The 23176-nt window shown below is 33.8% G+C and overlaps 3 protein-coding genes across 3 annotated transcripts; all 3 read right to left on the bottom strand.

The window, feature by feature from the left end:
• Positions 1-93: 93 nt before the first annotated feature.
• LOC142526632 (phragmoplastin DRP1E-like) lies at positions 94-5014 on the bottom strand. The gene is made up of 15 exons (XM_075631151.1): positions 4665-5014; positions 4336-4399; positions 4092-4199; positions 3591-3692; positions 3412-3462; positions 3271-3332; positions 2897-2987; positions 2730-2794; positions 2098-2292; positions 1873-1992; positions 1728-1798; positions 1389-1614; positions 1251-1301; positions 751-1164; positions 94-467 (listed from the first exon to the last, which is right to left on the bottom strand). Exons 1-15 carry the CDS (start codon positions 4803-4805, stop codon positions 339-341), a joined length of 1890 nt encoding a protein of 629 aa, XP_075487266.1. The 5' UTR covers positions 4806-5014; the 3' UTR covers positions 94-338.
• Positions 5015-11552: 6538 nt separating this feature from the next.
• On the bottom strand, positions 11553-15716 carry LOC142526686 (uncharacterized). The gene is made up of 7 exons (XM_075631232.1): positions 15437-15716; positions 14478-14744; positions 13613-14182; positions 13077-13253; positions 12318-12463; positions 12057-12167; positions 11553-11842 (listed from the first exon to the last, which is right to left on the bottom strand). Exons 1-7 carry the CDS (start codon positions 15647-15649, stop codon positions 11764-11766), a joined length of 1563 nt encoding a protein of 520 aa, XP_075487347.1. The 5' UTR covers positions 15650-15716; the 3' UTR covers positions 11553-11763.
• Positions 15717-17176: 1460 nt separating this feature from the next.
• LOC142527580 (dolichyl pyrophosphate Glc1Man9GlcNAc2 alpha-1,3-glucosyltransferase) lies at positions 17177-20251 on the bottom strand. The gene is made up of 4 exons (XM_075632425.1): positions 19483-20251; positions 18770-18976; positions 18444-18681; positions 17177-17713 (listed from the first exon to the last, which is right to left on the bottom strand). Exons 1-4 carry the CDS (start codon positions 20218-20220, stop codon positions 17343-17345), a joined length of 1554 nt encoding a protein of 517 aa, XP_075488540.1. The 5' UTR covers positions 20221-20251; the 3' UTR covers positions 17177-17342.
• Between the last annotated feature and the right edge of the window lie 2925 nt (positions 20252-23176).

The following is a 23176-nucleotide window of genomic DNA, read 5'->3' as shown; positions in this document are numbered from 1 at the left end:
AGTTCAAACAATACCAAAAATGGTTTGATGAGGTAACCGAAATGAACCAGTTTCGCCAAGATGGGAGGACCAAAGGCAGATTCTAAACACAGATCACCAAAAACTTGTGTATATAACAATAATATTAGAGACGTTGAAGTCGTAGATTCATCACTGATATCCTTACACAAGGATAAGGTAGTGCAATGAATGCTAGGTAAAAAATACATCAATCAAGCCAAAAAACGTAAGAATGAATCCCTGTTCTAATGACAATCAAGAATCTGTAAGCCTTGCTACCGTGTAGTGTATTAAAACATACAAATTACAGAATAACATGTCTAAGGCAAACCTGAAATTCATCGAACCCATGAGACAGAATCAATCTCATCCCTTGCTTTCTTGTATAATTCAAGCCTTTTAGCATATTGCAGCCTCTTCTCCATCAATGCTGGATCTTCGTCTAACAACTCCGCGAGTTGCTTACCCTACACAAAATCACCGAATGACAACATTTAAAAAAATGACAATCCCAGGTAACACAACCATAAAAGAAATAACTACGGCAGACATTTAATTTGAAAGCAATTATGCAACCGTCTATTTTCTGTTAAATTGTTAGTCTAGATTGAGTACCAATTACACGATATTCCAACTGAAAATGGGTGACATGGAATATAATATAGCAAAACAATGTGAGTCTTACAAGACTTTCCCATCAAATTTTAGAGAAACAAATATCATTATGAAAGAGGAAACATGGGACAGTACCTCTTTCTTCCCAATTAGAATGTAAAAGTGATTTAGCAAATTCTGTTTCGCCTCCTTCACTTGACAGTAAACCACGGCCTTCGGAATTGAGTTCCTCAGAGTCTCAGACACCATATGAACATAAGATGAAACATTTGACCCTATCCTCCTGAAATGTCCATCGCCATAACGATCAATGGGTGGGGGTGGGGCAGCTGCTGAATTTTCCCTTGGATTCTCCTTTGGGTTACCCCCTGGGTTTCCCACTTTCTCAATTTCCTGGGGAAGTCTCCGGAAGAATTCAACAGTCAGGTAAGACGATTCCATATCAACCAATCTAATCACTGTTTTCTTGCCCTCCTCACGAAATCGTTCCAAAGCTTCATTTGATGCCCCAGCTATTGCTGATTGCAGAGATGGAAAACGCTTCAATTCCTGAGCACATAAATCAAGAAACAAATGACGCACGGGTACACCCAAAAACATAACCCAAATACAACTATGAATAACCTAAAATTAACCTGACACTCCCCAATTGACTTCCTCACGAGTTCCTTTAGAACGAAGTGAACCTGAACAATAGTTTTGTTGGTCGGTCATGGGTACATAAAGACATAAAACAGTCATGAGGGAAAAATGGCTCCAAAAGATATACTTACAGCATCCACAGATGCTTCGGCTGGCCCCCTAAAATAATTTAGTGAACCCTCAATAAGTCGTCGGTAACCTTGCTCAGGAGCAATCAAGTGTGGTTGATAACCATCAGCTTCTGATACAATCTTTTTTACATTCTGCAATGAGAGATGCCGATCAAATGGAAGCTTTCTCAAAGCAGCTGGCAGTTGGTTGTCAAAAACTCCATAAACTCGATCGCCGCCCGGTCGGCTGACATGATAAATACATGCTGCTAATTAGAACCATGAACCATGTGCAAGCATAGAACAAAGGAGGTGTAAAATGAAAGCAATAGCTATCAAAAGCACAGATAGAAACATTACCCTCCATCAAGATGCTCCTTGAAAATTCGGTCAAAAGCACGACAAAGTTCTAAGATGGTGTACAATTGAGCCTGAAACATATACTTCAGTACCAAAATTTTTGTTCACGTTCTAATAAAAAATCACAATTAGGTAATAAGCTCACCCCTGCATCGACAGCTACAGGCCTTCCGAGGTGGTCCAGCTCAGCATCTAGTTCATCAATGCTTTTGTTAATCAGTGAAGTGATACTTGGTATTCTAGCCCTTATGACAGATTCCAGATGCTAAATAAAAAAATCAACAATCTGAGCCTCAGATGAATTAAACAATACTGAGCACTACGCATGCATGCAATGAGAAAGTCAAATTTAAATGTAAAACAAGACTACCTTCGAAAGAAGCTTTGCAAGATACTCGGAGCCCATTTTACTTGACAAGTGTCCATAGTCAGGACTCGTAGCAAAATACTCACGTTCCTTCCGCCGAGCAAGAATCATATCAACATTTTTGTTAATATCTTCTTGTGAACGATTCACGACACCCACCCATGGATGTTGTAAACGATATGATCTTCCTTCCAGAACCTATTGAGGGTGTCATAAGAAAGTTATTGAGCAAGTTGAAAGATAGAATCTCTACATGAAAATTTTGAAATGCAACAGCAACACAACGGAAGAGAGACTAGACAACAACAAAAGAGTTACGAAGATAAGATTTACACAAAAAATTGGAAGACAAGAAGCAAATATAAACACATCAATAAACGATCGTGAAACTGAATTAACAACAACATGAAACTTTAGGCGCTTAATACAAGAATGCTCAGCACAGGGAAACAAATGTGTTTGTACGAGAATAATACCCACTGGCAATAGCAAGTTCTTGTCTATGAAAACTATCGTGGTTTCAACAGAACAATACATGTCTATAGTTTATATTTTTCTATAGTTCACCCTTTCCAGAGGTGCTTGTGCTCGAGTACGTGTGTGTCTAGAAGGTACTGATAGGGACAAAAATTTACATCCACTGCATTAGTTCCTTTATCCATCAGATCTAGCTTAGTCAGCACCCCAAATGTGCGTTCACCTGCATAATTGCAAATAGAGCCATTAAAATTACAACACAAGTAACATGACAAAGCTCAGTCAACGTTAGTAGTTTAATTTATATCTGATAAGTAAAACCTACCAGATGGATCCACTTCTCTTGCGAGTTTAATGGCATCTGAGGTTGCTATATCTTGGTTCGCAGGAGATATTGCCAATATGATACTGTTGGGCTGTGCACGACACAAAACTATCAGCATAATTGTTAAGTTGCAACAAAAATAGAAAACTCGCATTTAAAAAAAAAGCAGCCTAATAGCCAAGCAGTGAAAAGAAACTAATTAGCTCCAGAGTAATGAAGACACCATGAAATTGCAATAAATCTTTTACAAATGCTTCCAATTATTTTAATCATATAGAAATATGTGCATTCAAGGCTTATGATCGAAGAATATTGAGTTTACACAAAGATGGTAATGGATACTAATTACTAAGAGATCACAGTTTTATCTTTACCTTCTCAATATATGAGCGAACCATATTTTCAATATCTTGGACAATGCTTTCTTGTTGCCCCTCTAAAAAAAAAAAGAGTTTTCTTATTACACAAGATTCATTCAAATGAAATTGCTACCAGTGGAGGGAAGATAAATTTACCAACAGCAACTTTAGTCAAACCAGGCAGATCAATCAGAGTTAAATTGACAACTGCAGGACAACGATATAGAAAAACCCTCATGTGAGAGAAAAACAACATTCAAAAACTCAAAAGCGGAATTTTGGTCATCCTCTTTCTGCTGAGATAATCAGAAATTATTGCCACAACACGACATTACCATAGGGGGAGTAGATGCTCAGGTGAATAGGAACAGGAGAAATCATCTTTGACTTCCCTGTGACTCTGTCAGTTTCATCCTGAATCTCCTGGCGAACCAAGGCTGCATGAGAACACGCGAGGACAGATATATTTCCTTAGTTTGGTCGGTACCAGTGAAACAGTTGAGATTACTGATTTTGGAACGATAATGGTAAATAATAAAAATGGCGTGTAGACACCACAACAGAAACCTTAGGAGAAATAGGGACTTACAATGAAAGTAAACTAGGATCCTACTTAGTACCCATGTATGAAATTTTTAACTACGATCAAATCCCACTGAAGTGAGATCCTTTTTTTAACACTAAGACACTGACTTTTGCCACTTTCTATCAAATAATTACATAATAACCTCAACAAGTAAATAAACATGGAGGGCCGTACAAGCGGAAGGCATCACAAATAAAGTACTTGGACCAGAACAAAGATAATTTCTAATTCAATCCTAAACAGCACATACAGAAATCAGTGAATCGCCTCCGCGGTATATGCCCAAACTCAGCATATTCCTGCTTTGCATCTTCAGTTTGTTGCAGTTGCAGCACCAAGGGCCGCCTTGTAACAATGCCTGCAGTTAATATTTTAAAAAGGTATGCAGGATATTAATGAAGTAGCCCCATTAATCAATCAACTCAAGCATGCACTTTGAACATAACCATCTATTTCTAAGAATAAAATCATACAGATAAAGCATATGAACTAACCAAAGCCTCGAGGAAGAAAATCTCTCCCCACGATACTCTCCAACACGGATGACTTTCCCGAACTCTGTTTTCATTTCAAAACAAAAAACCCTTCCATATGAATCATAAAATAATCACAAACCACAAGATTGCCCAAAGAACTTATCTTACAACTAAAATCGACAAAAGAAAACCTATTTACTAACAAAACTAAAAACATCTCAATTATATTTTCATAGATCAGCTAATTTTTCAAGCCATTGACAAGAAACTCACTTAGTTTACATGATATAGCAATTCACGTAGCGACAGATACCTCGAAACAGCCGCAAAATTTATCAAACAAATACCTGTCCACCGACAACGGCGACGGAAGGTAGAGCATCCCAGAGAGAGGAAAAGGCCTCGTCACCACCTCCGTAATCACCGAGGGAGGTGCATGCCATTTGAATTCTGTTCACCAGCCCGATCAAACTCTCCATTGTCGCCATAATTCTTTTTGTAAAAAAAAAAAGTCGACTTTTATCCCGTTCTTGAACAACAAATACTACAACAACAGATCAAAATCAAAATTGCGACTAACGCTCTGAATTCAACAGGAGAAAAATATTGGTAAAACAATCAACAAACTTCTAATCAAAGTAAAAGGAGGACAAAGTGTTTGAATGAGAGAGAGAGAGGAGTTGCCGAGTTGGCGTTGGACTGATTTTTTCAAACTTTGGAATAAACAGGTGATTGCAGTTGGCCCTTGAGTTATAGAAAATTGCATATTCACCTCTTTATTTTTTCAGAGTTGAGATTCATAACTAGTTATTATTTTTATCCCAAATCGATTAAATTTATCCCGTCGTTTCGAGTTAAAAGGTAAAATAATAGTGTAGAGGTAAATAATTCAGTATAATAAATAAATAATAATATAGTTAATAATTAATATTTGATTTGACTGATGAATAAAAGTTTGTTTGGTTTAATTGATTAAATAAATTAAATTTGAGATAAGATGAATAATTATTATTTTTTCTTTTCAATAACTAATAAAATATTAATAACATTATTTATTAAGGACATTATTATAATTTAAATTCAATGATCTGATTGATATAATATAAACAATTGATTTATAAATGAATAATATTTTTATAGTTCATCTAAGAGTATTATCCTTAGCTATATGATTTTTCTATATTGCAATTATTTCTTGCATTTTATATTGAGCATATAAAACTACTATAGCAATTCGAGATGTCCTTAATTAGTTTTCAAAACCGAATTGTATTTTTTTTTTGAGGCAAAAACTTTTGTAAGACAGTCTCACGTGCCGTATCTTGTGAGACAGATATCTTATTTGAGCCATTCATGAAAAGTATTACTTTTTATGCTAAGAGTATTACTTTTTATTGTGAATATCGATATGTTTGACCCTGTCTGACAGATAAAGATTCATGATACCATCTCACAAGAGACATACTCTTCTTTTGATAAACAGTTGACATAATTACTTACATTTTTAACTATTTTCGTTGTAATTTTTTTAATGATACATATCATTAAACAATATTAAATTTATAGGAGAGTATAAGTATTTAGCAATATAATAATAATAATAATAATAAAGGACTAAACGGCGGCAACAACTCCGTGATGTTAAATGGGGCCAATTTTTATGTAATTGAGGGAGTTATTGTAGTAAGGTGTAAATTAAAAATAAGAAACTGGCGCGTTATATATTTATTATTGTGGGATCGGTTAAGAAGTTTCCCAAATTTTGCGTGAGTAATGAGGCGAGTCTACGACACATCGAAAGCATTTCTCATCATATTTCCATTTCATTAATTTGTCTTTTACGTGTTTAAATCTCACGAAAATTATATATATATGTATATAGATAATGATGTCGACCAGATGAATTGCGTTGAGCTTAGTATATAATTACACCGGGTTAAGTTGATTTGGGCTCGGGTACACTCGAATTGGGATTACAAGTACCCGAGACGAAAAATCTGTACACTTAAGATAACAAAGAACGTTAGTGGAGTGTCGGAAGATTTCTCAGCATGGTCACCCCGACGCTCAAGTCAATCCAGTGTTAACTCGAGGCAAAGTATAACGATAATGTACGTTCTTTTGTATAAGAATATTTGAATGCATTAATGTCATCAAAACCGGTATTTATAGGAGAAAAGTCAATGATTATCTTGTTTTCAGTGTTCAATTTCCACTCATGGCGATATGGTAGCACATGCCCTGATACTATCAAATCTGACTGCACAACTACATATAGCCTAGTCACATCACTCTTACGTATGTTGAAAGACTTAACAATTATTATTGAAATATGGCGTCCATACACGTGGTCCTGGAAGTTACACATGTACTAGGGTGCTCGGTGGATGGCCGTAACGTGGAACACTGCCTACTAATTATACTACCCGAGCTCAGCGGAGAGGCCGGCCTCTTTTGAGCAATGGGTGATTTGCTCAACTTTCTTGGTCCTCCTGATATCAAAGGTGTGTATGGACTTGCTCTTTTTCCTGCTTTCTTGGCCTCCTAATTTCCTAGAAATCAGGCTAAATATGCCTGGATACCTCCAAGATGACCCAGATACTTCCGGGGTATCAATATCCATTTCTGTCAGTTAAGAAAGAGACGCACTTGAGGTTTGAATCGGGAAGATATGACATTCTAATTTATCTATTTATTTAATGATGTAATTGTGGCGGAGATGAAATAGAACCAAGATGGTTACCTATGATACAAAATTCTTTTTTTTTTTTAATATTCTCTCCTATTTTAAATGAGTAAAGATTCATAATTATTTTAAAATAATCTATCATTAATAATTTTATTTTATTTTTTATATAAAAATATTAAATCAAATATGTTGAAAATAAGAGTTAAAATTATTGAATGTTGAAAATAAGAATTGTAAATATTGAAATTTAGTGTGTGGTGATATATGTAATGATATATTTATTTTTGGATTATTTCCAAATAAATTCTATAAATATGTCTCTCAATTTGTGAAGAAAAACATAATTGCGTGAAGAAAATTTTATAAAGTGTATAGTTTAATATATTTTGTGAATTTGAAATTTTTATTTTTTACAGTAAATTTTTACTTTTAACACGTTATCAGCACGATACTCGAAGGATCTCCATATTTTGCCAAATCTCTAAACACAAGAAAAAGGTAACAATATTCAAAAGTAAAAATATTTATTTTATTATTTATTTATTTTTATATATCATGTTTTTATATAAAAGAAGTCTATGACATATCATTAAAATAACGTGATGTGATTATATTATTATACTGCTTATATATTTTTATTGTGTTACTACTTATTTATTGTGTATATATATATTTGAATAATATCATGTTATTATATAAAAGAAGTTTATGACACCTCATTATAATAACGTGATGTGATTATTTTACTGTTTATATATTTTTATTGTGTTATATAATTATTATATATATGTGTGTATAATGTCATAATATTATATAAAAGGAGTCCCTAACACCTTATTATAATAATGTGATGTATATACATAATTATTTAAACATGATTGACATTATATACATTATATTATTACCATAAAATGTACATATACATACATTTATTTTTTTAAGATTTTGTAACGGTCATAAACGGTTATAAACGGCTAGTTTTTACCCTATAAATATGATTTTACAAACAAATTCAATCACTCCAAACTTACTCTTCCTCCCTAAAAAATTTTTCGTCAAAATTTTCGAAAAAGAAGAAAATTGTTCTTTCAAGGTTATTTTGTATAATTATTTTGGTTATTATACTCACTAATCTTGTATTTATCGGAGAATATCTGTCTCGCATTTTTTCTTTGTTTTTAAGAATGCTTGTACTTATAATTTATCCATTATTTTGTATTGTCATATTAATAGATTTAGAACTTAACTAATAAAATATATTGTTATTTTTATAGTATCATTGTATCACCATATCAAATTTGGTAAAGCTCGAATTTGTTGCACTCGACATTACGGGAAAAAATTATATGACATGAACTCAAGATGTAGATGCATTTTGAGTCATTGGATCTAAATGAGACCATTAAAGAAAATGATATCTCATCATCATAAAAAAAAGAAAAGCTATGATACTTTTGCGTCGAAATCTTGATAAAAGATTAAAATATGAATATCTCATTGAAAAATATCACATGGCTTTATAGAAAGAATTAAAGAAAAGATTTGAACATATAAGGAAAGTTATACTTCCGACTGCCTGTGATAAATGGAATACGTAAAGATTTCAAGATTTTAAGAAAGTCAGTTATTACAACTCGACGATTTATCGAATAATCTCGCAGTTAAAATTTTGTGGACATAAAGTTACGGAATCAGAAATGCTTGAAAAAAATATTTTTCACTTTTCACGTATCAAATAACTCTACAACAATAATATAACGTGCGTGAATTTGCTAGATATATACTAACACTTGGATTAATGCATTATATTTTTTAGTGGGTCAACATTATGTGGACAGTTTTGGCACTGTCATACCAAAGTAGTTAGTATAAAGTCATGTATATATATAGTATATATAAAGCATTTGAAAAAATCTTTTGTAACTCAAAGTCAGCATTAACTCATTGAAAGTCGAACATAAATTAGAGATAAGTTGGAAAAAAAATCGGAAAAAGATAGAGGAATGTATAAAATTTATTAATAAACTAACATCAACAAAGTCAGCTAACAATTATGATCGTTGTAAAAATGTGAATAAATTTTGGTGTGATATTAACGTAACAAAATTAGTTAATACTGAGGCGTTAAGTTTAATAATGAATTAAATTCCTCTCCCAAAAAATATATTCGACTATATTTTTACCAAAATGAGTGACGGTGATCACTAAACATAATGACGGGATATCATGCTATATTTTATCGTAGACGAGGAGAATAAAATGAGTTGAACGTATTATCAAATGTATATTCAATTATTTATATCTATATATTAATATGTGATATGATTTTTTCAATGAAATCTTATATATAAGAATGAATATGAATCATTAGATTAATTTTTAAATAATATAATGTCATTAACCGAGAATGATATGATATTTATCAATAAAAAATGCTCATATGACTTGCTGCTTAAGAAATTTCACTATCTACTAGGCTACGTATATTTTGCATTAAAAATTGACATTTTATTAATAAGGATAATTTGAAAATATCAACAAAAAAAAAATCCTCACCGATGTTGCTGTTCAATCATCGATGAGTCTCGAGTTTGCTCCTGGCTTGCTTTTGTTTGGAGTTTCTGATTTCTTCTCTCCACAGCAGCAGCGAACAAAGGACAACAAATAAGTATACTCTGCTTGTTGCCTGTTGTTTTATGTTGTGGTGGAGAGAAGAGCTCATCACACGTTTAATTGTCTCTGTTCTCTGTTGTGGTGGAAGAAAAAACACGCGACACGTTTAGCCGGGCCAAAACTGGCCAATTCACCCTTATTATCGATTTAAATAAAGTAGATATATGAAAATATTATTTATCTAAGGAATAAGATATTTTCGTAAGAATTAATTAGTATAATATGCTAATTGTCGAATATATATTTATATATATAATTTGAAATAAATAAATCCATGTAAATAAGAGTTAATAAATAGAAATCGACGAGTCTCGGGTTTGCACCTGGCTTGCTTTTGTTTGGAGTTTTCGATTTCTTTTCTCCACAGAGACGGCGAATAATGGGCAACAAAGAAGTATACCCTGCGTTCTCTGTTGCGGTGTACAGAACAGCTCGTCACATGTTTTATTGTCTCTGTTCTCTATTGTGGTGGAAGGAAAAACACACGACACGTTTATGATTTTAACCTACAACCAGGTCAAAACTGGTCAATTCACCCTTGTTTTCGCAGAGATGTATATAAATGTAAACGGATTTACCGGAATGCGATATTATATTTATGGGAAAGAAAATCAATCCCTCGACCAAATCTCTTTCATATTCTCTAGTGCAATTTGAAAGAGGAACATATTATTCAGTCGTGGACCTGATTAGACGTAACAAAAGGAGTCTTTTGAAGAAAGTTCGTAGGGATTCATCAAGAGCTAATCCGTTTATATCGGATTAGTTGGAGCCAAGTGATTTAATTCAAAAAGGTATAATTTCTAAACATCCTATGAATGTTTATTGTTAAAATCATACGAGCGCCCAAACAAATCATATTTTGATTGTCAAAATAAATAAAATTTTAAAACTTCTGCTGCGTTTCCAGGTCAAAACTGGTCAATTCACCCTTGTTTTCGCAGAGATATATATAAATGTATATAAATGTAAACGGATTTACCGGAATGCGATATTATATTTATGGGAAAGAAAACCAATCCCTCGACCAAATCGCAACCACGAACGACACAATTTTTAAAACAAAGCCTAAAGTATTTGAATAAAATAGAATTACGTAGGAACGAAAAAAAATCAAGAGGTTGACAAACAAATCAAATTTTTGAGAAAAAAAATAGTAAAAAAAAAAGAAAAAAAATTGGAGAACGATTTGGGATGTAGAATAAATGTTGATTTGACGCCACAATTAGGCAAGTGTTGGCCCTCCACTTACCCTTTTTCCAATTCTTTGCCATTTAAATCAAATCCTCATCCATGTTGCTGTTCAATCATGGATGAGTCTCGGGAGCTCATCAAAAGTTTTTCTTTAAATGTTGCTTTGTACCTAAATTTGCTTGGCTCTTCACTAAAAGAAAAATGAAAAAAAAAAATAATAATCTGCCTAGTTCTTTGTTTGCGATGGCCCTCTGCTCTGTAGGATTTGAATCTTTCTTTTCTACACATATTTGTTCCTGAGCTTTTCGACATAAATTTGTCTGGAATTGACGGCTGGACACAATGCCCTTATGATGCACATGTTCTTTTGATTAGTCGAACAAACCAAATAATTCGAACTCGCTTTGACAGCAATAGAATGGCTTCTTAGACCAGAATATCTTGCTATCCGATGAGTGTTCATGTGCACTGTTTTCCAACTGAGTATTCAATGGAAACTTCGGAAAAACCTACAAGTTTAATCTTATAAATGAATAATTTGGTTGTTTGTCTTAAAATTATGTTGACGAGCTCACATTAGTTTTTTACTTTTTTAAAGAAAAACATTATTTAATGACTTTCAAATTAAATGATTTGACATCTAATACTTTTTAAGGATTAAAAACATTTCAGCAATTGCGAGCTCGAATAGAGTTTTTTTCGAGTCAACGCCGTGTAGTTGCGCAGCCACAGTGTTTATATGAACAGATACTAAACTAGTAACAACTTGTCTTGGTTATAGCTTCAAACGAACACATTTTCAAAACATCGCAGAAGGTTATTTGTAGATGTATTTTTACAATTGCTTTATCAAAGGCATTATTTGATGTGCTTTTTGTACAGTTGACTTATCAAGATGGTATTGCCATATTTGAATCTGAACATTCTCCAGCACCATCACAAACATTATGTCTGCAGAGAGGACATACCCTGGTGAAGCAAAGTGAAAAAGTGAGAAAATGAGTTATTTAAGGTATACAGAGGATTGTTTTTCCTGGTGTTGGCACGACCCTTCAGTCATGTTTGGCGTCGTTATACCCACAACGAATCATGGGCCTGAATTCCATAACGTTTAACACGCTTGTTGCACCATATATTTGTAGAATGAAATAGGTATCATAGTCATGAAGTGACAAGGGAATACCTATTTATTTCTTTCAGCCATTTATCGATACAAGGCACATGGTATTCATGATTGCACGGAAGAACTCTTAATCTGTCCCCATCTTCATAGTCAGCTAAACAAATATAACATCTGTCGAGTATGTGACAATGAATCAGACCAAGAAATTAAACTAGAATAATACGGGTATCTGCAATTTCACATGGCAAGTTTGTGGCCGCCTGTGATTTCTTTCCAATTCAGATGTAAATAAAAAATGAAACATAACTTGAGAAGACTTACTGTTGAACATAACTGGAATAACGCTCGATGTTTTTAACCTTCTCGTGATACTTGAGAGGAAAGGTATCCACCAGAGACTCTGGAGCAGGGAGTGGGAGAAGGGATTCTGAGAGTGACAAAGATTGATGATGGATTTCATTCAAAACCTGTATAATAGATATAGAGTGAATCAATTCAGTCACCGTAGTTTCAAGAAAAAACTACTGTGATAGAGTAAGAAGGGAGCTGGTAGGCGTGGCCACCCCCAGCCTTCTATTTTCCAGAAGGATGTTATAGCTTTACCTATTATCATATATATAAAAAAAATCATATTATCATTCATTTCGTTTCCCCCAATTTTTTTTCAAATGTAGTTTCACCCTCCCTCCATTGTTCGTCTGGCTCCACCATTGTAACAGAATGTACGAGCAAGATCATAATCAAAGAACAAAGGTTCAATTTCTCGTTCATAATCATTGATTCTGCAAGCTTACATTTAAAAAACTATTTGAAAAATCATCTCACACCAACATGTTAAACTAATCCATATTTAGACTCAGAGACCATGAATCATATGAACAGTAATAACAAGCTTGATGATAATAATCGAGTTAACACATAAAATTGATACCTTTCGTATAGAATTGGTTTATTCCAAATGTTTCAAGCACGCGAAAAGTATGTTTCTTGTCAAATGTTGTTCAAAGCACCGTAACTAGTGAAGAGCTAATCAAGAAAAGTAAATAATGAGACCGGAAGTCCGTGGAATCGAGGATTTACCTCAAATAATGCCTCGGCAAGCATGATTATTCTAGAAATACTTTCAAGAGTACTGGATTCTTCAGCCGTAAGGAAGGAGTTGCATGAGCACGTACCATCAGGGTGGAGTCCGGATACACACAATGTGGTTTCCCGGCCTTCCTCACGAAGGTCACTGCCTATAATCCTTTCCGGTATCTATACATTTGAATTAAGTAAATGTACAGGGTTTAATTTACGTGTAGCATGAAAGAAACAACAAATCACTTTCAATAAATTTTGATCGAGCTTGTAAAGTTCTGGTATAGGTGCTCTTACAAACAAAAAGGATTCAAATTTCTTTTAGTATAAATTATGTGCGTCTATAACTTGATGATAATAAGCATTTGTACCAATAACTTGGCCAAATTTAAAAAAGAAAAAAACGAATATAGGAAACCTCGTTTGTAAATCAAAGGTATGCCCATACATTTTCTTATACAAGCTTCTTCTGAGTGCCTAAAAACTCACATTTTTAGGCTCTGTGTCACATCAAAACTGAATTAAAAAAAAATCACCTCCGAAGTGAATTGCCGTCTCCTTTCACTTCCATGATGACGTCTGGAATCAAGATTATAACCAGCTCCATTATAATTGAGATTACCACCTGAATCGAAAAGCCATCTCATATGGGAGCCAGGATGGTCATCGGCAAGATCACCGGTTAACAAAATGGTTGGTGATTCGCTAAAGCTGCGTCTTGATAGCCTCCTACCGTTTATTCGTGACTCATGGCTTCTTTCCCCAAACAATAAGTTTGAAGAGGTACTCAGCTCATCAAGATGAAGCACGTTTCTCAAATCCTGATCACTATTAGATACAAATAATCCTGGACTAGAAATGGTTGTCACGTGAGAATGGTCATCTCCAGGGAATTGAAATCTCGGCACAGAATCAGAAACTACAGAAAGAGACCTTAAATCAGAATAATTGTAGTCTAAATCCACATCTGCGCGTGAAACAGTGAGTCCCTGTGAAAGACTTCTTGATTGATCATGGGCTGCGCAAATGAAAGGCGTGATTTCTGCCGTTGCATCAGCAGTAGATACACGATTTGTTGCATTTTCAGAAACCAATTCTTCACCAGGCTGTTAAGAGGACTTGATTGTGATTTCATGACTTCTATGTCAAACAATTAGAAATAAAAGAATGTATTCTGGGATTATATTATTATGAATGCAATCTGTGACATTATATGATTGTGATTTAGTTTCAGGAAATATTTAGTGGTCAATAAATGTCTAAAACTCTGGACCTTACGTCATGGATGTAGGTCTTAATGGTCGGACCGTGTAAAACCTACGCTGCCGCACATCTCTTGTCACTATATTTTACCATTTAGAATTCAATGTACAATTTCTTGTAATCACAATGAAAACATGCCTGAAATGGAAGTGATTCTCTTGTGTTTGAGAAATCTATATGATCTCTGCTTGTTCGAAGATTTATCAGTGAAGATTCCACAAAAGCTTCATCGACAATACTGCTATTTCTTCTAGAAGAGTCCCCGTTCTCATAAAGGAAACTTGTGCTTACCATGTGTGGGCTTAACACTGAAGATGATTCTACCATCGAGTAATGAAAGTCGTTACTGACTGGAGCTATTTTTTTAGTAGCGGTAACAAACGACTTTCCTGGACAATCTTCTAGCTTCAAGGAACAAATTTAAGAGTCAAAGTCGGTACTAAAGATGAGTTATGGTGTATATCCTCGCATAAAGATTTAAACTTTAAGGAAAATCCAGCTGAAGCAAAGCATATTTTGACAAGTTCATACAAACAAGACCACATGAGCAATTATTGCTACTCACCAATTCCCCTCCCTTGCACCTGAATCAAATATGTGATATCTTACATAAATTATTGGACCAGATATAGTTAGCCACTACATCAAGAGTTACAGCGGCTAGCAAGTAATGGTTGAATTCAGATATTGTAAATCATCTGAGAGTTAAAGCAACAAGTTCCAAGTACTCTACTATATAGACTATAGACAACAGGTGCATAATTATATTGTTTGCAGCAGATTCACTCTTCGCCAATAACTAATCCGATACAATCAATTCCAACCTATGCTACAAGAATACAACCTTTTTAAGATGTCAAACGAACTGAAAATTCGGCCGAAAGCTAAATGAAGCATAAACATAGTTTCATGTTATGAGCCCAAAGCCATTTGACCCATCATTACCCATCTCACATCTCCAAAAGAACAGGAAACGTATCATATATGATATTTCATCCATTTTAAGATCAAATGATTCTTAATTCTAGCAGACATAACCTACAACAATCACATTCACATAATCTGTAGGAAAGCAAAAGAACAAGAAACCAAACAACCTCAAAGGTTGACCTCGAATTGAAAGAAGCACAAAACAAAGAGGAAAGTTTGCGTTTTGTCCGGTTGATTATGGACCCACTTGGCCCGGACAGCTTTCTCGGCGACGATGACGATTTCGACGAAACCATCGGACTGCTGTTCGAACCCATTATTCCCCAGTTCTCGGAAAGTTCAAGATTATTGTGCCGTATAAAGAAGAAATTAATGAACATAGAAAAAGGAGTGGAGCAATATACTCGTGAAAAAGTCTCCGGTCTGTTAACGTATGATGTAGGTTGGTTGGGTCGCCTGTTTAGAAACAGAAACAGAAACAGAAATATAATATACATACATACATACATACATATATATATATATATATGATAAAAACTTGTGTGAAACGATATTACGAGTCATATTTCGTAAGATAGATTTTTAATTTTGATCATCCATAAAAAAATATTATTTTTTATGCTAAAATTATTACTTTTCACTATGAATATCGATAAGATTGACTGTCTCACAGATAAAGAATCGTGAGATCGTGTCATAAGAGACCTACTCTATATATGTATATCCTTCTCCCTAATTTTTATATGGACAAAATTAAATGAAAAAAATAAAATAAAATAATGACAGAATTTTTTAGAAATGATAATACCAGAAATTGGTAAATGTTTTCAAAATTGGAAAAACTTAAATTAACATAGTTGTCTAAAGAATAAGAAAATTCTTCAAATGCCGATTCATTGGCAGACAAAAAAAATAAAGCGAATTTGAAGGCTTAAATGAAGGAAATTGCTTAAAATCTAGAGTGAGGCACGAATATCGTCCGTTAGTCCATTTACAATCACAATAGCTTTTTTTTTTGTCCAAATTCGACATTGCTCAAAATCCCTTCATTTCATGTCTTAACGTGTCAAAAAGACGCATTGCACCGTTCAGATAGTTTACTAGTGTCTTGTGAACATATTTCGTATTTGTATTGTGATTATTTTTTTTAAGTTAGTTAATTTGTATGTAAAATTGTGAATAATTATATTGAACGTATTTTAAATTATTTTTTATATTTTTAAAATTATTATTTGAACAATACGTAATTTTTTAAAAGCGTGAATATGTTCTTTGTAAGACCCCATGTTCAAAAAGCTTATTACTTATTATAAAATCAATGAAATGGATGTCCAAAGTTTTTATAGATAGATTAATTTATAAACTATTTATTTATATATTACTTATTTGAGTAGGTATCTTGTGCGAATCTTTATCTGTAAGACGAGTCAACCCTATCGCTATTCACAATAAAAAGTAATACTCTTAACATAAAAAGTAATATTCTTTTATGAATGACCCAGATAAAAAATCAATCTCACAAAATACAACCTGTAAGACCGTCTCACACAAGTTTTTGCCTACTTATTTTTATCACTTGACAGATTATTACGACAATTATTCATTAAAGTTGTAAAACTCAACGACTTGTGGTTTATGAATAGACAGACGTTGCGATAATATCTATTTCAGCGCAAACATTGTTTATGTGTGAAAAATTTAAAAAAAATTATATATAAAATAATATTAAAATAAAGATGATGAAAACATAGTTTGAAAAATAATTACCTAATTTTTTCTCTTTAAAAAATAGAATTGAAAGACTTTAAAAATGGCTCTTCTAGGAAAAGTAAATAATTTTAAGTTAAACTCATCAAATCAATTGAAAGCTACGGGATCTCTATTATAATAATACAGTATAGAAAATGGTTAACTGCTGTTATCTTACTTAATATCAAAAAACACTGTTGGCCAACAACCTCGTACTTCCAAGAAACAGAAAGTACCATGAATACAACTAAAATATCTTCTCATTCTGTAAGCCGAATGTGTCAGCACGATCCCCGCCAAGAATATAAAAGAAAAACTACAAACTCAATGTAGCATGGTAATTTGTCTCAGTTGCCAGATCCATGAATACATCATTCCTATAGCACAATATATAGAGATCATCATCAGCGGTAAAAATGGTAGTCGATCCTCAAAAATGATGGGATGCAAAAATTGTCCCCATATCTCAACCACTATTAACCCAAACAAGTAGGATTGTCCCAAATATCCAATGGAGAAAACAGGGATTCCCGATTTGTTTTCCTTTGTTTCCTTCATGGGGGAACTCGGCTTTGTCCTCGGGAAACGAGAGGAAAACCCGAGCCAAGCGAGAGTAGCATAAAGAAGAAGAAATGTAACTTTGATTGGATATTCTTGGGCTTCAAATAGAAGAGGGAAGAGCGAGTAGCAGGACACTGCGTGTCATAAAGCAAAGTTTTGAGATCAATGGTCAATATAACTATTTCCATATAGAATATGCAACCAAAAATATTAAAGCGGATTCTAAAAATTATTTTTCTTGATTAAACTAGCTTTTCCCCCCAATGGTGGGTGCCTACAAGCTTAAGGAATTGTAGAGGCAGAACTGGTCGATTTCATTTTCATTTTCATTTTAGAAAATGCTTACTTCGGAAAACATAATAAAACATATATCACATACCCTGCTTTAACTTCTAAAATGTATTTCTAGTAAATATTTCCTGTAAAAACCCAAAACATATCCATAATTACTAAGAGTTCCATCATGCCTCATCAAACAATTATGCACCTTTTTACTTCAACTGACAGAAATAGATCCTTCTTCCCGAGCAATGCCGTGTCAATTCAAACCAAAAAAGCACAATAAAAAGTAGCTCTCACTCCAATATACCAAGGTTCGCAAGCTCTACATTCACAGCAATAGATGCCCTTTATTTTTGCTTGACCACTCAATATCTTCTATATCCAAGACAATTTATAGAGCTATGACTTCAATGAGTCAATACTTAATTATGTGTATACATTATAGATCTAAACTTACGAAGTCCACAAAATGATAAAACAGACTAATATGCTATATCTCATTACATGCAACATAATGTTTTATGGGATTTACAAAGCTAAATGAAGAAAAATAACAATAATTAGGAACATAGCATCTTTTACCTATGGAAAGAAAGAAGTAATGCTTTGCATCATCCGCACTTTTAAGGGCTGTAACGGAAAGGGGAATCACGAAGTGAAGTGAAGCCTTCTCATGAACATGCCAACCAAATAGAAAGCCACACGTATAAGCGTAGGATACCCATCGACCAACCATTTTTGGTGTGGGATTTCTCCAAACCTTCACTAGACAAGGAGATATTGCCAAGAGGACCAGGATGAATGTAATCATCGGGGTGATCTGAAAATTTTAATCAGCGAGAAAAAAGTATTTAGGAATGGGAAAAAAACTCGCAACACACGATAACGGGATGGGCTAAACATTTTACCCTGGGTAATACAGAAAAAGGCGAGAAATCACCCACTAAACCGCCAGTGAATGAAGCTTTTGGAGCTTCAATATAAAAACCAAGCTTCACGAGCAAAAAGGCGAAAACTTTATCCAACATTATATAAAATACCCAGAAATTAGGAGCCCAGTATGCATGGCAAAGTCCCCTGCCAAAAGGAAACATACGGCGGAAAACTTGTTGTATCTGCAAGAAAGAAGTAAAAAGATAAAGCGATCTGTTAATATTTGTTTGCAACGTACCTAAGACGTAAAGCATACAACCCAGCAAAAATCTCTAATTATAGCATGAAATGAATACAAGCTGCTAAATATTTCACCCACATGTGGAAATGAAATATTTGGACCAGAAGGAAGATTGCAGTTCATTTATAAGCCTCTGTCATAGGCAAACATCCCTCGCAAATCCACCAACCAAATATCCAATTTTCAGATATTATTTTTCAAGATATAACTCTGAATTTGAGTTATTTCCAGTGTGAAAATGTAAATTTCTAAAGCAAAAACGCAGCATTGAGTAAGTTCCGAATGTGTCAATGACAGCTTAAATCAGCTTAGCAGTCAAATATTCAGATAGAAACTCAACTTCACTATCTACAAGACAATACAGAAATACAAGATTCAGGAATGCATATTATACAATTGGAGTTAAAAACATCGTTGCAATTTGTGCATAACAAGGTAAGATTCTACCTGTCCGTGGTACAAAAAAGGCCCAAAAGCAGCACCAAAAAGAGCCAAAACAGTGGTGCCCAGCACCACTAACCTCACAAATCCCTTAACCCAGCCACCCCTACAATAATGCCTCAACAAATATACAAAATAAACGGGAGCAGCAACCGCAAAAAGGTGCTTAAAACAGAGCAAAACGGCGAATACAAATCCTCCCATCACATCCCTCCCATTCTCAAGGCATGAAATTGACAACAACAGCATCCCCAACAGAAACCCATTGTACTGAAAATGCAAATGGTCAACTATAAACAACCCAGGTGACCAAATAACCAGAATCCAGATAAAAAACCTCTCAATTTTCCTAAAGTCTCCGCCTTTTGTCAATCTATAAACCGAATATATCAAAACGACGTCGGTGACTATCACGGAGAGGCGTTGGAAAAGGATGGTGAGGTCTGAGGCGTAGTTGAGGCCGTCGTGGAGGTGGGTCATGGTGGGATCCACTCGGGATGCGAAGAATGAGAGGAAATTCTCGAAGTAAGCAAAGAATGGTGGGTAATCGAGGGTCCATGGGCTAGTTGTGTCGGAATACCAGCGGGAGAGAGGAAGTGAATGTGTGAGAGCTAGCCAGTTGCGGTGAACTTCGAAATCGGTGCTGCGGTAGGCGGGGATAAGGAGGAGTTTCACGGCAGCGGCTACTAGAGCCGGCCAACAAATGCCGACTATCTGGCGGCGGTGATGGGGGAGCTCCTCCATCTCGGCTAAGCCTGTTGTGCTATCGAAACGTCCAAAATTATCATATAATTTCTTGAAATTTTTATTTTAAAAATAATATAAAAATACTAATAATATGTTATGAAAAATTACTTCAAATTCAAGTTCTGTATCTGAAAAAAAAAAAAAACACATTTATTTAATTTGAAACAAAGATCACTAAACGAAAACAATTAGATTTTTTCCTTTAAAATATTTTTAAAATTGACAGTATATTCATTAAAAATATCTTTAATCTCTTTGTTCCCCAAGTCTGTTCTTGTGTCTAGCAGTAAAGCAATATGAGTCATAATAGATGGTGAAGTGCATAAATAAAATGTAAAGATTCACGGTTTGCGCTCATCGCTCGATGACCGACATATCCAACTATTGATTGTATGGGTCTATGGAAATAAAACAATGTGTTATCATGCTATTGAGTCGATACATTGAAAGATTGTAAAATATAGATTTTCGACTTGTGCAATCGTATTCTAAATTAGCGACGAAATTAAAAAAATCGTGATACCTCATGGATGGACCCACTATCCTTGGCACATCCCCAGTCCAAATGGAAGACAGGCCCACCAAGGGCCCAGGTATTCTCCTATAAATACCATGTTTGAGCGTTCAAGTAATTTCAAAACCTGCGTCTGGACTAGTGACACTTGCTGGAATCGGATCCTAAATTTTTCGTGAGTATCAAATCGTCACGTTTTTTTTAGTGATAATTGCTTGTGGTCTATTATCATCACATTATCATACAGACAATTTCACCACGAGTAGATGGCATATGTGGTAATTGCTATATGGTACACGCAAATGAACTGCACGAATAGTTTTAAATTAATTTTATCATTACTTTATTTCTGGAATTACGTCCAATATCCAAATTATTTTAAAAGTTTTGTTGTATTATAATCCGAATCAATTTCCATATAGGATTAGATTTTCATTTCAAAATACTTTTATATACGTATGTGTCTCGAATTTTTTTTTTTTTTTTTTTGTGTTTTTCTTAAAAGAGTAGGTCTCAAATGAGATGGTATCACGGATCTATATCCATAAACGAATTAACCCGACTCATATCTTAAATATTTTTCACGAGTTAGGTCAGATCGAATATTCGTATCACGAAAATAAATAATGAGACTGTTTCATAAGAGTTTTATGTTTTTTTTAAAAAAATACTTTAGGATGTGAGTGCAAATTACCCTTCCAACTTGTATACCAAGGTCAGTATGCATTTTGCCAAGGCAAATTACTCAATTTTTTAAGGTTAAAAATTATTTATGATCTATTTAAATTGGGGTATTTTATGCATATTTGATGTAAACAAAATATTTGGTAATCAATCATCGACCCCAATAACTCGATTCCAGATATATATGATGGATTTAAATTATTTAAAAACAAAAAACAAAAAACAATTTAGTTGATTCATTCATCCAATGGTAACCAAATTAAAAATATGGACAATACACCTGGTCAGGCCTTTATTCCAAGTACTATTTTATTTCCAAAAAAGAGAAAAATGTTCTGCAACACTCAAATTACAAGATTGGGTTAAAAAAAATATTCAAATTAAAGCATAGATTTACCAACTAAAAATATACGAAAAGTATGATTTTTGGGTTTCAAAGTCAGGAAGTTGAAAATAGAAAAACAGGTGAGAGTAAGGAACTAGAAATAATTTTTCCTTAAATAGATATTGAATCATAATTTATGTTTGGCAAGAACTTGTGTGAGACAGTCTCAACTCTCACGGGTCGTATTTTGTGAGACATATCTCTTATTTGGGTCATCCATGAAAATTATTACTTTTTATGTTAATAGCATTACTTTTTATTGTGAATATCGGTAGAATTGACTCGTCTTATAGATAAAAATTCGTGAGCCCGGTCTCATAAAATATATTTCTTTATGTTTAACTCGCACATTAAATCTCACTTTAGTTTTGGAATAGTAATACTAAATAAACACATGGCTACCATTGGCCGCTATAATTTAGACACACCACTCGATAGACTAGGAGAACCGTGACGTCTAGGCAACAAACGCCATGGAATGGGCTTTGTTGGGCCCAAATCCCAAAGATTCTTCGTTGGATTTATTTAAAGATAGTGGATCCCATTTGTGTCAGTATACGGAATGCGGGGTCCAGTCCGACGCAGCTCCGAGGTGTAGTGATGGGAAAGGCGGAAAGGAAAGGAAACGTGTGGGGGGACTCGTGAAGAATAAAACACGTGGGTAAATGTTCCCACTGTTTCATTGATTTTACAGCACTATTTATTGATAGCGGATCCCATTTGTTTTTTTAATTAAAATATGTTTTAACTCACAATCAAACACAAATTTATTTTTTTCAATAAAGAAAAATTTTATGAAACCGTTTCACAGATTAATTTTATGAGATGAATTTCTAATCCGACCGCTATTGAGAGTTATTAAAAAATCGTTACACGAGAATTGTCTAAATATACAGAAGCAAAATTACTCAAAAAACCGAAATAATTTGAATATATTATGTTGCTCCTTAAAACATTCAATTTGACGGCAGTACGAAACTACCTCTGATGTATATTGAATTCCATTATACAAACACTACTATTACAATGGTTGCTCAAATGCCCCGACAAATAATATTGTAATTTGCTAAAACTATAATAATAAAATAAACAAAATATTTATATAAACTTTTTTAATACACATATAAAATATTAATTAAATTTAAATAACCAAGCAAATGTGTCCACCTATTGATCTACATAATTAATTAATCCATAAAAAATGCAATGACATCGTGTGGCAGAAAAGTTCTTGTATCCTTTCACGAATCTTTATCTGTGAGACGGGTCAATCATACCGATATTCACAATAAAAAATAATACTCTTATCATAAAAAATAATATATTTTTCATGGATTATCCAAATAAGATATATATATGTCTCACAAAAT

This window comes from Primulina tabacum, chromosome 15, assembly GCF_025594145.1.
Source record: "Primulina tabacum isolate GXHZ01 chromosome 15, ASM2559414v2, whole genome shotgun sequence".
NCBI lineage: Eukaryota > Viridiplantae > Streptophyta > Magnoliopsida > Lamiales > Gesneriaceae > Primulina > Primulina tabacum.
This window is presented reverse-complemented; position numbering and strand designations above follow the sequence as displayed.

Bases quoted from the DNA above. Each gene is read 5' to 3' on its own strand.
- LOC142527580 (XM_075632425.1), bottom strand. From the start codon at position 20,220: ATGGAGGAGCTCCCCCATCACCGCCGCCAGATAGTCGGCATTTGTTGG. The intron at 18,977-19,482 runs GTAGAATCTTAC...TCTTTCTTGCAG, and splicing joins CTTTTTTGTACCACGGACAG to ATACAACAAGTTTTCCGCCG. The intron at 18,682-18,769 runs GTAAAATGTTTA...TAAAATTTTCAG, and splicing joins CTTTTTCTGTATTACCCAGG to ATCACCCCGATGATTACATT.
- LOC142526686 (XM_075631232.1), bottom strand. From the start codon at position 15,649: ATGTTCATTAATTTCTTCTTTATACGGCACAATAATCTTGAACTTTCC. The intron at 14,745-15,436 runs GTTGTTTGGTTT...TGTTCCTTGAAG, and splicing joins ATTCGAGGTCAACCTTTGAG to CTAGAAGATTGTCCAGGAAA. The intron at 14,183-14,477 runs GCATGTTTTCAT...TCCTCTTAACAG, and splicing joins GAGAATCACTTCCATTTCAG to CCTGGTGAAGAATTGGTTTC.
- LOC142526632 (XM_075631151.1), bottom strand. From the start codon at position 4,805: ATGGCGACAATGGAGAGTTTGATCGGGCTGGTGAACAGAATTCAAATG. The intron at 4,200-4,335 runs GTTAGTTCATAT...TATTAACTGCAG, and splicing joins TTTTCTTCCTCGAGGCTTTG to GCATTGTTACAAGGCGGCCC. The intron at 3,463-3,590 runs GTAATGTCGTGT...GTTGTCCTGCAG, and splicing joins GAGCATCTACTCCCCCTATG to TTGTCAATTTAACTCTGATT.